We start from the raw sequence: 12407 nt of genomic DNA, 5'->3' as shown, positions 1-12407 counted from the left end.
ACTCAGCAGAGAGGCCAAGAACAGCCGGGCCCATGAGGAGTGAGCAACCTTGTGATCCCTACAGGAAGTACCTCCAGATCAGGGATGGGACACGCTGGCAGGGCCATTGGTGTGGGAAATTTGCCTTTCTCCTCCCCTGTAGAAAAACTGAGGGCTTCACTCACCAGGACTGCATGAGCACTAAATCCAATTTTCATAAAGCCAGAGTTTACGTTTATGTGCAGATTAGTTCATTGACTGATTTGCATACCATGTTACACATGGAGCTGCACAGAACTTGGCAGCTCTGGGGCTGTAACTCTGCCTTTCCTGTTTTGTCAATGCCCACAAACCTCAGGTGTTCACAGCCACATGCCCAGCTACAGCCTGCAAGGTTCCCAAGGAGGGGATGAGGTAGCAGAACTCCTGTTGCTTCTTACCCTGGCTTGGGAGCCTTTTACAACCTAAAAATACATTATCCCCCAGGCCTGCTGCTCCCCAAACTCCCCTCCCACCAGAGTAGAGGGTGACCGACCGTGAACATGGATTCCACAAAGCTTCAGAAGCCTTCTTAGAACCAAATCAGCCAAAATTGTCTCCTAAACAGTCAGACAAAACAGACTGTAGCTGGGAAACTGAGCACAGAAAGTTGAAACAGGTTGGATAAGGTCAAATGGGGAATGAGGCACAGAACTGAAGTGTGCTCCACAGTGTGTGGGTGTCTTTAAACAGACCTCAGAAAGGAAGCCACCTCAAAAGATTGTTGTTTTAGTGACTTGCCCAACCTCACATAAATAATCGGCAGCAGTACTCCAGTGTTCTGTGTTCCAATCCAGTCCCTTCACCACAGAATCATATTTGCGGCCCTTCTCTTCTTCACTATTACTTGTTCAAAGAGAAACTGCTGAGCTTCAGTTCATCTGCAAATTTGACACCATCAGCTCAGGATCAAACAAAGACTGTGAATGGCTAGCCAACTACAAAAGCAGTTTCTCCTCCCTTGGTTTTCACACCTCAACTGCTAGAAGAGGGCCTCATCCTCCCTGTTTGAACTAACCTCGTTATCTCTAGCCTGCTTCTTGCTTACATATATATACCTGCCCCTCTGGAAATTTCCACTACATGCATCCGATGAAGTGGGTATTCACCCACGAAAGCTCATGCTCCAAAACGTCTGTTAGTCTATAAGGTGCCCCAGGACTCTTTGCTGCTTAAGTGTTACTTTGATATTCCATCACAGGTGACTCGCTGATCTGGCACATGCGTTCCAAAAGGCAGTGTGGCTAAGTGGGCTAAGTCTAGGGACTGTCATCCTAATCTTACCTCAACTGAACTTGCAAAATCTCTTCTCTGCAAAATGTGAGTCTGGTGCTTGCCCTCCTTTGGGAGTACAAGATCTTATTAGATAAAAAGAACCTTTCTGTTCACTTCACAGTGAACAGATGTCAGTAGAAGAACACTGAAACTCACAATCTCCAAGGCCAGTGGACTTTCCCCAAGGCAAGAGGATATTCTGTAGGTTGCTTGCTAAGCTGCAGAGTTCAGCGTGGAGTCAGCTCCCAGCCCAAGCCAAAAGTGGTTTGCTCAGCAGAAGTGACCCAAACAACTAGTAACCTTTAATAATGACTGTTTGGAGTGAGCCTGGTGCCAGCACTAGGTCACCATAAGGCCAGTCCGGGGATATACGTTTGGATCTTCCAGTCTGTTGTCTCTAAATCCCTCTGCAAAAACTGTTAGAAGATGATGAGTTTGGAGGCCGTGTATCTTGGGAATTCCCTGGTCAAATGACCCCAAATCTGTACCACAAATTCTACCAGGGGCCCGAGGGTGGCATAGCTATTTTCAAGGCAATCTACCTAAGTATGTGGATTTTAAAGCAATTTGAAAAATCAGCTTTAAACAGAAACCTTAGTGGAACTTGCACTTTGAAGTTGCTATCACTCCTCCAGAACTGGAGCAGTTTACAAAAGGAAGAAAGGAAAACTCCCTAGATACACCTATTATTCTCCCAGGCAAGGACCCATTTGTATCATCTTTGCCCTCGTCCTGTCCCCAAACCGCTGCCTGCATTGTGATCTTCTCCTAATTGCAATCTTTGCCGTTGCTTGTTTTACGAAAGGGTATGTACAGTTCTGGCACTGAGGGTAGGACATATAAATAGTAATGAGAAGTAACAAAGAGTCTGATGCTAATGGATGGGCTCTTGCATGTGACTTCCAAAGCATGTAAAATCACTCAGCTTTCTCCTGGACTCCCATTTCCCAAACACAACAAAGACAGGGCGTTACAGCATGTAATGTATCTGACTGTACCTTTGTTGTTGGTTTCCTGATCCATGAAGTAGATCTGCCCCTTCGAGCCTTTACCTCCGACTCCAGGAGGTTCCTCAACATGTTCTAAGCAGGAGCTTTCTTCGTCACTAGAACTCATCGGTGTTAGATCAGGAGATCTGTCCCCAAGATTTCCCAGGTAGGCAGAGGACTGAGGAAAAGAACAATCATGGCGATCAGTTTAATAGCTGCCTTTAGTCCCTAATCAGTAAGGGAATGAACACATATATAAAAGAAAAGCTTGTGAGCTGGTCGGGGCTGACGGAGCAATAAGTAGCATTACAGGGTTAACATATAAATAGGGCTTCACCAAATTCACAGCCAGAAGGTTTTTTAATTGGTCAATTTCACAGGTTCAGATGTTTACATCTGAAATTTCATGGTGTTGTAATCATGGGGGTCCCAAAATGGGATCGTGTGTGTGTGCGGGGGTGTTTGCAAAGTTGTTGGGGGCAGCGGAAGAGTCCCAAGATTGCCACCCTCACTTCTGTGCTGCCTAGGCAGCAGCCTCTGAGCTTCCTGCAGTTAGAGGAGGTTCCCGGAGGTGGAGGTGGGTAGGATCTCCCGCATACTGCTTGGAGTGCCCCAGCTGGGGGCTCCTAGGTGCTAGTCCAGGCCAGTGACAGATTAAGGCAGGGGTCCCCAGCCAATCTGCCCCATCCGGAGATGCTGGTGAAGGAAACCCGGACTAGTGGCAGAAGCTGTTGGGTGGGGGGAGGGCAGAAGTCCCAATCTTGGGCTGATCCAGCTAGATTGGTGGGGGGTGCCCTAAGCCCTGGCTGCCCCAGCCAGAATGACAGGGAGCAGAAGCTCAGAGCCTGGGCTGCTTTGTTGGGGGGTGGAAGCCTCCAGCCTGGCCTGCCCCAAGCTCTGGCTTGAATAGGGGGAGGCCCTGAGCCAAGGCTGTTCTGGATGTAGCTGGCAGGAGTGGAAGCCTCCAATCCCAGGAGCCTCAGGGGAAGGAAGCCCTGAGCTCCATGCCTGGAGTCATGGCAGGAGTCGCAAGGTGTGGAGCAGGGGGGCAGAAGGCCAGAGACTGGGCTGTCCCAGCTGCAGCCGCCAGGAGCAAAAGCCCCCAGCCTGGCAGGAGCCACTGGGGAAGCAAATCCTGACCTTGGTGCTGGGAACTGTGGCGGGAGCCACAGGGCGAAGGAGGGAACGGAAGCCCAGATCCCTGCTGCAGCGCACAAATGAGGTTGTTTCACCCTCATTTCTGTGCTGCCTCTGGAGGTGGGTCTGATTTCCTCACCAAGAGCAGCCATGCAGGGGAAAAACAACTCCAGTCCCTCCCCAGCATGTCCAGACTCGCAACTAGGAGCCCTAGGGGAGATCAGATCTCATGGTCCATGAAATGTTTTTCATACCGTGAAATTGGTAGGGCCCTACATATAAACTAGATTGTGACTGAACTACAGTATGACGCATGAAGGGAAGGCAGGTTAAAACAAAATATTTGATACCTCTCCTCATGAAATCCTACTAGCAATGTGAATTCAGACTGGATCAGCGATGTGTACTGCCACATACTCTGCAAACTGGCTAAAGAACCAACTCTGGAGGGATTGAGAATAGTGTGTTGAGTTGGGTGGGAGGGGCCTAGTAAGTGTCAGTGTTGAGCCTGGTAACATGTATTTCGGGTACATCTTCACTTCGAGATGTGGGTGTAAGTTCTGTTTTGAGGAGACATACCTGCTCTGATCAAGCTAGCATGCTGAAACTAGAGTGTAGCTGTGGCAGAATGAGCAAAAAGGAGGGGCTAGCCGCCTGAGTATGTGGCTAGAGTCTTGGATGGGTATGTACTTGGGTGGCTAGCCCCTCCTGCTGCTTGCACCGCTGTGGCTACATGGTATTTTTAGTGCAATCAGAGTTACCATGGGTATGTCTCCTAGAGCCAGGAATTACACCCTCAGCTTCAAGTGTAGCCGTGCCCATAGACTGAGAGAGGGGGTGAAGTCATAGTAATTACATTTCCAAATGATACATACTGAGTGCAGCTGCAAACAGCAGTGTAAGCCAGGGAGGCAGCCAGCAGGCAGCTGCTATTGCTGCTTCTCTTCCTGACTTGTTTCATTTTTCCTTGTGCTCCCCCATCTCTCCGTCTATCTCCAGCTGTTGTCTCTTGTCTTATTGTTAGATGCTTATAGAGCAGGAATCATCTTTTGGTTCGGTGTTTTGTACAATGCCTTGGGCTGTGGGGCTGGTTGATGTCTGGGGCTTCTATGTGTTACTGTAAGAATTAATAATATATAGTAAGAATAATATTACAGTGACAGTGCAATGCCATACACTGTCTGTGGGGACCATTGTATGACGTTTATGAATAGTTTCAGTACGATTGTGTTCTGCGCCCTGGGGGAGGGTTACTACAGGTCCTACAAGAATGACAAGTAGTGGAGTCGATTATGCCTGGAATTGTAAACAACTCTGGAGAATCCCCTCTGGCCACCCTCTGGGGATGGCTTGCATGTATGGGTTCAGGTTTGGGGCAAGTCTACACTATCGTGATACATTGGTGCAGCTAGAGTGCGTGTGGGAGTGGCGTGTTGTTCCAATGGGAGAGTGCTCTCCTGTCAGCATAATTACTTCACCTCTGCAAGATGTAGAAGTTATGTTGGTGGGAGAGCGTCTCCTGCGAACATAGTGTGGTGTGGACACCTGGCTGTAAGTAGATGTACTTTACATCACTAAGAGGGGTGTTGTTTTCACACCCCTGAGTGACATAAGTTACATTGACTTAAGCGGTAGTCTCCTAATTAGAGATGGGCTGGATGCAGTACACATCTACCCCTTCCAATTTGGGAAAGATTATATTCTGATTGGGATTCAGAACCAAACCTCACAACTGAGGCCCATATCTGTCATGGGTTTGATTCATAACTCTTGACCTGAACAATCGTGGAAATCTGTACAGATTCAGGATCAAATCGGTATCAAGCTGTGAAATCCACAGCTTGGACCCAAAATACGTTCTAGTTCAAACAGAACTTGATTCACGGAAGTCCTATGGACTCTGTTATACAGGTAGTCAGACCTAAGTTCCCTCTAAGCTGCGTGACCGCACAGCAGGCTATCAAGGGCAGCACAGGAGCACAACAGAGAGGGGCCTCTCCCCCTGACCCCAGAGCTGCTGTGGCTGGGGAGAGGGCTGAGGGGAGTGCTCTCTCCCCGCCTCAGCGCCGGGCAGACTGCACTCCGAATCCATCATCCCCAGCCCCACCCCAGAGTCTGCACCCCCAGCCAGAGCCTCACCCCCCCAATGCACACTCCAACTCTCTGCCACAGTCCTGAGCCCCCTCCCACACTCAGAACCCCTCAACCCCACCCCCAAGATACATCACCTCCATATTGGTGCACATAACAAAATTCATTCTGCACATGGATGTAAAAAATGAGAGGGAACATTGGTCAGATTAGATTATCACAATGGTCCCTTCTGGCCTTATAATAACGGAACGTATGAATCTATGTCTTGCCCTGCCCACTGATTCTGGAACTGTTCTTTGAAGCATAAATGTGGTGAGCTCATGATTGCCAGCCCCAAAGTCCCTCACATCCATGGGCTGGTGGTGCTGGGGGGCTCTGAGCTGTGGGACACACTGACAGGGCTGGTGGTGTTGGGAGGCTCTGAGCTGTGGGACACACTGACAGGGCTGGTGGTGTTGGGAGGCTCTGAGCTGTGGGACACACTGACAGGGCTGGGGGGTCTGAGCTCTGGGTCACACTGACAGGACTGGTGGTGTCGGGAGGCTCTGAGCTGTGGGACACACTGACAGGGCTGGGGGGTCTGAGCTCTGGGTCACACTGACAGGGCTGGTGGTGTCGGGAGGCTCTGAGCTGTGGGACACACTGACAGGGCTGGGGGCTCTGAGCTGTGGGACACACTGACAGGGCTGGTGGTGAGAAGAGAGTACGAGATAGACGTTATCATTCACATGGGATCACGAAAGGCCATGACACTGCATCTTCATAGCGAGGCGAGAAACACATCCAAGTCTCACGCGTGGCAAGACAACTCAGTATTAATTCTGATCACCACATCATCTACCTAAGAAAATGAGAGGAACATTGGTCAGTATTAGATGATCACAAGGGGTACCCTCTGGCCATATAATAACGAACGGATTGAAACTAGAGAGTGCGGCCACTGATTCATAGCCCAGATTCAGATGGATGAGCTTCGAGTCTCTCTTGAAATGGCATAAGAAACGTTGGTGAGATGACTCATAAGAGTATGTACCCAGCCCACCAGTCCCGCGCACTATACAGTGGGCGGTACGTGTCATGATATGGAAGTGTGCGGTGTGACTGTCTGTTGAAAGTACACATTAGTTGACACCATCACAGAGACAGGCACCGCTGGTGAGCATGTGAGGACAAACGACTCTAGAGCTGTGGGCACCACCACATGAGACAGAAGCTTCGGCGAAGGTGGCCTGAGCATGCTGGGTGTTTATCAAGCAGACGATGATAGGCATTTAGGACTAGATCTGAGGTAACTAGGATGTAGTCGGCGTGTATGGAGTCTACGTTGTATACCTCGTGGCGATCATTCAGTCTCTGAGAGAGAGGAGTTGAGGCGAGCAGTCGACGGGACGTGTCTGGAGATCAATGGGTCACACTGACAGGGATCTGGTGGTGATCGGGATGGCGTCTTGAAAGGTACTGTAAGGCGACACCACCATCTAGAACAGGAGAGCATGAGAGAGGGAGACTCTGAGTGCAGGGACATCACACCGAACACTAGGTGTGTTCTGAGAGTGGGGTACAGGAACATAAGAAAGAGGTAATGCTCTGGGAGACACGATTGTGTGTCACATCACTATATATCTGACAGGGGGCTTGGGGAGCACTCCTGAGCTCTGGGTCAAACAGCTGAACTAGGTGTCTTGGTGGCGCTCAGATCCATGTGCGGCATGGCTCTGAAGCTGTGGACATCACACAGTGAGACTAACAGGGCGGGACTACGCTGAGCTAGTATGAACTTGCCACAGGAAGGTCGATCCGGCAGAGGTGTGATGGAGGCGCGGAGCTAAGCTGCAGGAACAAGTGTATACTAGAGGAACGGTGAGTTAATGCGGAGGTAAGATAAGAAGTGCTAGGGCGGGTCAGGATACCATGCACATATGACTAAGGACTGAGAGTGAGTACACCGTGAGGCACCTAGCGAAGCTTGTGGGGTACGACTTGTGCCCATCTTGTTACTAGGGTTGGTCAGGTGGCGCCTAAATTTCTGTGAGAGAGTAGAGAACAAACTCACTGATGTCTCTGAGAAGAGGCACTAGACATCTGAACTGGAGAAGCTCTTTGTGCGATTGCGCTTGGGTTAGGTGTGTACACGCCGTGTGAAGCTATTATTAGGGATCGAAAACATCAAACACCTGCGTTTCACCGTTGATCGAAGGAGGGCCTGCGTCCTCTTGGGCTTGAGTGATGAGGGGAGCGGGCTGAGCACGCTTGTGCGACTAACTTAGAGACATAGGAAAAGAGACCAAGGGAGTGTGGGAAAGATTAGAGAAGAGGAGAGAGGATAGGAGAGTGACGACGAATTCTTTCACCCTAGAGCACCTGGACACCGAAGTTGCATAGCCTGGAGGTGTAATCCTTGTTGAAAGAGAAGAAGCGATCTGTAGTCATGAATGGTCGCGACACACAACTTGCGAGCCTTTATCTCTATGGGGATTCAGCATGGTGAGGTCCTGTTGGAGAGTGGTCGTTCCTCTAGGAATATGAGTGCGGCACCAATCTTCGAGACAGGGCCGAAAAGAGGATGCGGTTGGACAGATAGATCGCCGGCCTACCCCGCGCAGAGATCGTGGACACTACTCCTCGAGCGACTACGAACTTAGACCAGATGGCTAGAGGAGATTAACAGGGGTGTGACGACATGACACCGTGCCAGCGCACAACTGACAGGAGCTGTGCCGGCTCAGCTGCCGCAATTTTTGTCCAGGGAGTCCAGCTTGATAGGGACTATCCGAGCGAATAGCACGAGGAAGGAGCAATCTGCTCGCGAGGGACAGGCATTGCAAGGCAAAGGACCTATCGTGGCGGCACAGCGTGAGGCACCTCAGAGAGTAGCCTGTATGCCCTGTGTGGGTGAGCTGAGGGCAAGAGCTCGTAGGACTGATGGGTATGTCATAGCAAAGAGAGAGACACGCAAAGTGGCCGTGCCGGAATGGACAATCCCTGTTCTGAATGCTAAGAGAGTATGTGTGAGAGGGCCTAGGAAGTCGGTCCCTGGATGACACACACGAGGGCGAGACAGGACTGGCTGCCTGAGGATGGGCCCGAAGAGCGATAGGACGACCAGTTTTTGATAAAGGAGACGTGAGGTGCCTGGGGGGAAGAGAAAGGAACACGTCTACAGCACGACCAAAGTACAGCGCACTTGAGGCATTGATTGAACTAGGAAAAGAGGAGAGAGGAGGAGAGAAGAGAAAGAGATTTTGAACTGTGAAACACCTGACAGGACACTGTGAGCATGCATCGCAGCGAATTAGGAGGAGACGAAGAGCTGAGACCAATGTGGGACACGAGGTAGGAACCATATAGAGACATGAAAGAGAGGAACTGTCGATAGAATATGGACGACATGGCGTTGCGCCGACACGCAGAAATGGTTGGCAGAACAAACAGTACAGTATATTAGAGGATGGGACAATGAATAATCTAGCACACAGCGCACCAGTATGGTAACAAAAGCGCCGAGCATGTCCAGACATGGCGAAGAGAGCAGAAGGAGGAGAGCTGTAAGTCTGCTATAAACACTCATGCCCAGAATATGCGATGACACCGGAGCACGTGTGTCTGCGGAGGTAAGGGAAGATGGCGACCGGAGGATAGGATAACTGACAGGGCTGGTGGTGCTGGGCGAGTGGGATAGCGAGAGCTATATTGTATAGACAGGGGGGGGCTCTGACTGTGGGACCTGCGGGGGCGGTGGTGCTGGGGAGACTGTGCTGTGGAACACACTGACAGGGCTGGTGGTGCTGGGGGAGAGTGGGGAGCTGAGCTATGGACACAAGAGGAGAGCTGGGGGGCTCTGAGCTGTGGGACACACTGACAGGGCTGGTGGTGTGGGGGGAAGGGCTGAGCTATGGGACACACTGATGGGGCTGGGGGGCTCTGAGCTGTGGGACACACTGACAGGGCTGGTGGTGCTGGGGGGCTCTGAGCTGTGGGACACATTGACAGGGCCAGTGGTGCTAGGGGGAAGGGCTGAGCTCTGGGTCACACTGACAGGGCTGGTGGTGCTTGGAGGTGGACCTGAGCTGTGGGACACTGACTGGACTGGTCATGCAGGTTTGTTGCTCTGCTGGATTTAGGGTGTCCACTTATGCATCCCCAGGACATCCCCTTTATACTGCCTCTTCCTCCTGCATGACCCCAGCACCTCTGTTCACGTGTGCAAGGTCATGCTGTTGGGAGCCTGTGGTGCCCTCCACAAAATGGCCTTCTGTGTAATAACCACATCTGGCTTTATAGGTACTGGTCAGGGGACAAACCATTCTAAAACAAGACTGGCCTGTGGCGCTTTGCTGATCAGATTGCTGTGACACATTCCTTCTTTTAGCCTCCACCCATGTGCTGTGTGTGAATTGCATCAGCACCCTGAAACCTTCTCTGGCCAGTTTCCTGTTGTCTAAGTCTGAACTGGGAGTAGGTTCACACACACTGGGCTGAAATAGGGAAAACCAGAGATGCTAAACTAATTCTGTTGATTGACCTGCCACTCCCCTGGTTGTTAAGCACTTGTGTATTTCAGTATTCCTCTAATCAGAGGTGTGTTTGCCATGGCATACATTCCAGGAAAGCATTACTTGCTTGTTATCAAGGTCAGACACAAAGCAGCATCTTCAGAAAAGAAAATGCCAGAAAAACAATAGTAAAATGACAGAAAAATACTAAACATCAGATTTCCAAGTGCAAATAAGCAAATAACTTCCACAAAACTGCCTAAGAAGGAAGCTGAATAGAAAATGCTTCCATCATGATTCTCCAAAGTGCTGCTGCCACCCAGCAACTGACTGAGGTTGGATTCTGGCACCTTAAAATAACATTTGTTCTTGTCTCTCTCTGGTATTTATAGGCTACCATTCACAATGGTATCTAGGGTTGCCGATTGTCTAATGGCACAAACCCAAACACTGTTGCTTCACCCCTTCCCCAGCCCCCACCCCTTCTCCAAGGCCCCACCCCATTCACTCTAGCTCCACTCCCTCCATTGCTCACTCTACCCCACCTTCACTCACTTTCACGGGGCTGGGGCACGGGGTTGAGGTGCGGGAGGGGGTGCGGCCAAGGAGTTCGGAGTGTAGGAGGTGGCTATGGATTGAACCTGGGGCAGGGGGTTGGGGTGCAGGATGGGGTACGGAAGGGTATGTGGACTCTGGGAGGGAGTTTGGGTATGGGAGGGGGCTCCAGGCTGAGCCTGGGGCAGGAGGGAGTGTGGGGTGTGGGCTCTGGGGTGGAATTTGGATGCAGGCCAATGGGAATTGCAGAGTCAGCACTCAGGGCAGGGGCAGTGCGCAGAGACCCCCTCTCCCCTCCTCTCCGGGGCACAGGGATGGTGCTGGCTGCTTCTGGGAGCGATGTGGAGAGAGGGCAGGCAGGAAGCCTGCCTTAGCCCTGCTGCACTGCAAGACTATTAGCACCTCAGATCTCCCAGTGTGTCTGCAGTAGCCTCCAGGAGATAGGGCCTGATTTTCACAAACCTAAGGTATCAAGGCCTCCATATTTTTAGCTTCTTCCATCCCAGGCTCTAAAAACATTTCACAAATATGAATGAACAGAGTCTCATGATTCTCCTGTTCAGCAGGGAGATATTACAACAAACTAAAAGTAATTGTGGGGTAATTTAGAAACTACCTATGCCTGGTTCCTCAAGTAGATCCTTATGGGTGGCCAGGTCCCCAGGAGAAGCTCTGGGATGGGAAACATCAAGGAATCTTTCCGCCCATTGAATGGAGTTTTGTCTCTCTCACTGAATCCTCTCCCATTCTCCAAATGATGTATTATAAAATTAGCAGGGACTCCTTGATGGAGAAGCTGCTGCGTGCGCCTACCTTAGACTTTGGTGTCAGGTGTCTCTCTGCCTCTGAATACATCCAGTGATTTTTGCTTCTCTTCAGTCTTTCTCTTCTGGCCACACTTATGGTTCCTTTCATGTTCCTGCTGCGCTTCTGAATTTATACATAGTCACAAGCTGGCTTCTTTTCTTTAATTACTATCACACCTTCTTTGTTTTCCCTCTGGGGAATGGTATGACAAACACCTGACAACACTAAGAAAAGAATCCTCTCAAAGGAAATAATTAGGTGGAGATTAGGTAGAAATTCCGGCTGTACAAGTGGCAGCATAGAATGCTGAGCACACAAAGAACTCCCCTCCCCTGAACTTGAGTCAAGAGATAGAAATGTCTCCATTAGGGGAACTGCAGTTGAGAATACACCACTAAATTTGGTTACCTGGTTGTTCCCTCTCCTCCTCTGACTTTATGAAGAAAGCTCCTTTCCTCTTACCATTCATCATCATGTGCAATCTCTGTCCAGAGGGGGGATGTCTGGAATTAAGTGGAGTTGGGGGTATTAGTTTCTGTCTTCTACAGAGCACCAAATCACACTAGGCAACAGGATGACCAGCTCCTTGCATGCCTATCAGTAACGTGTAGGGGGGAAAAGATGAGTGATCATGGGGGACTTCAATTTGAGTGACACATGCTGGATGTCTCATGCTGCCAGTACTAAAACATCTTTGGAATTTCTAAATATTATAGATGACTATTTCCTGACACAAGAAGTATTGCTTCCAGCATGGGGGAATTCTGTTAGATTGTCTCTTGACAGATAAAGAGGAACTGATTACAAAGCTAAAAATTCATGGTAATTTAGTTATAAGTGATCATGACTTCATCACATTTATAACGTGCAAACAGAATAAAGACCAGAACAGTGATATAGAAACTTGGTGCTTTAAAAGGGCCAGTTTCACAAAGCTGAAAACAGTTATGAGCCAATCAACTGGGAGGAACAATTTAACCAGAAAAATGTGAATGATAATTGGTAATTGTTTAAGAACACTTAAGGAGAGACCTTAAAA

The 12407-nt window shown here is 49.9% G+C and overlaps 1 protein-coding gene across 1 annotated transcript in view; it reads right to left on the bottom strand.

Moving 5' to 3' along the window:
- The window catches only part of NKPD1 (NTPase KAP family P-loop domain containing 1), a 38535-nt gene extending 27059 nt beyond the window's left edge, over window positions 1–11476 (bottom strand). Inside the window, exons 1-2 of the mRNA XM_032798068.2 lie at window positions 11375–11476; window positions 2292–2460 (exon numbers count right to left, since the gene is read on the bottom strand). Of these exons, the coding sequence (XP_032653959.2) occupies window positions 2292–2460; window positions 11375–11476 (271 nt within the window). The remainder of the gene's footprint in view (window positions 1–2291; window positions 2461–11374) is intronic.
- Window positions 11477–12407: the final 931 nt, after the last annotated feature.

This window comes from Chelonoidis abingdonii, chromosome 11, assembly GCF_003597395.2.
Source record: "Chelonoidis abingdonii isolate Lonesome George chromosome 11, CheloAbing_2.0, whole genome shotgun sequence".
NCBI lineage: Eukaryota > Metazoa > Chordata > Testudines > Testudinidae > Chelonoidis > Chelonoidis abingdonii.
The sequence above is the reverse complement of the archived record's forward strand: the minus strand, read 5'-3'. Positions and strand labels throughout refer to the sequence as shown.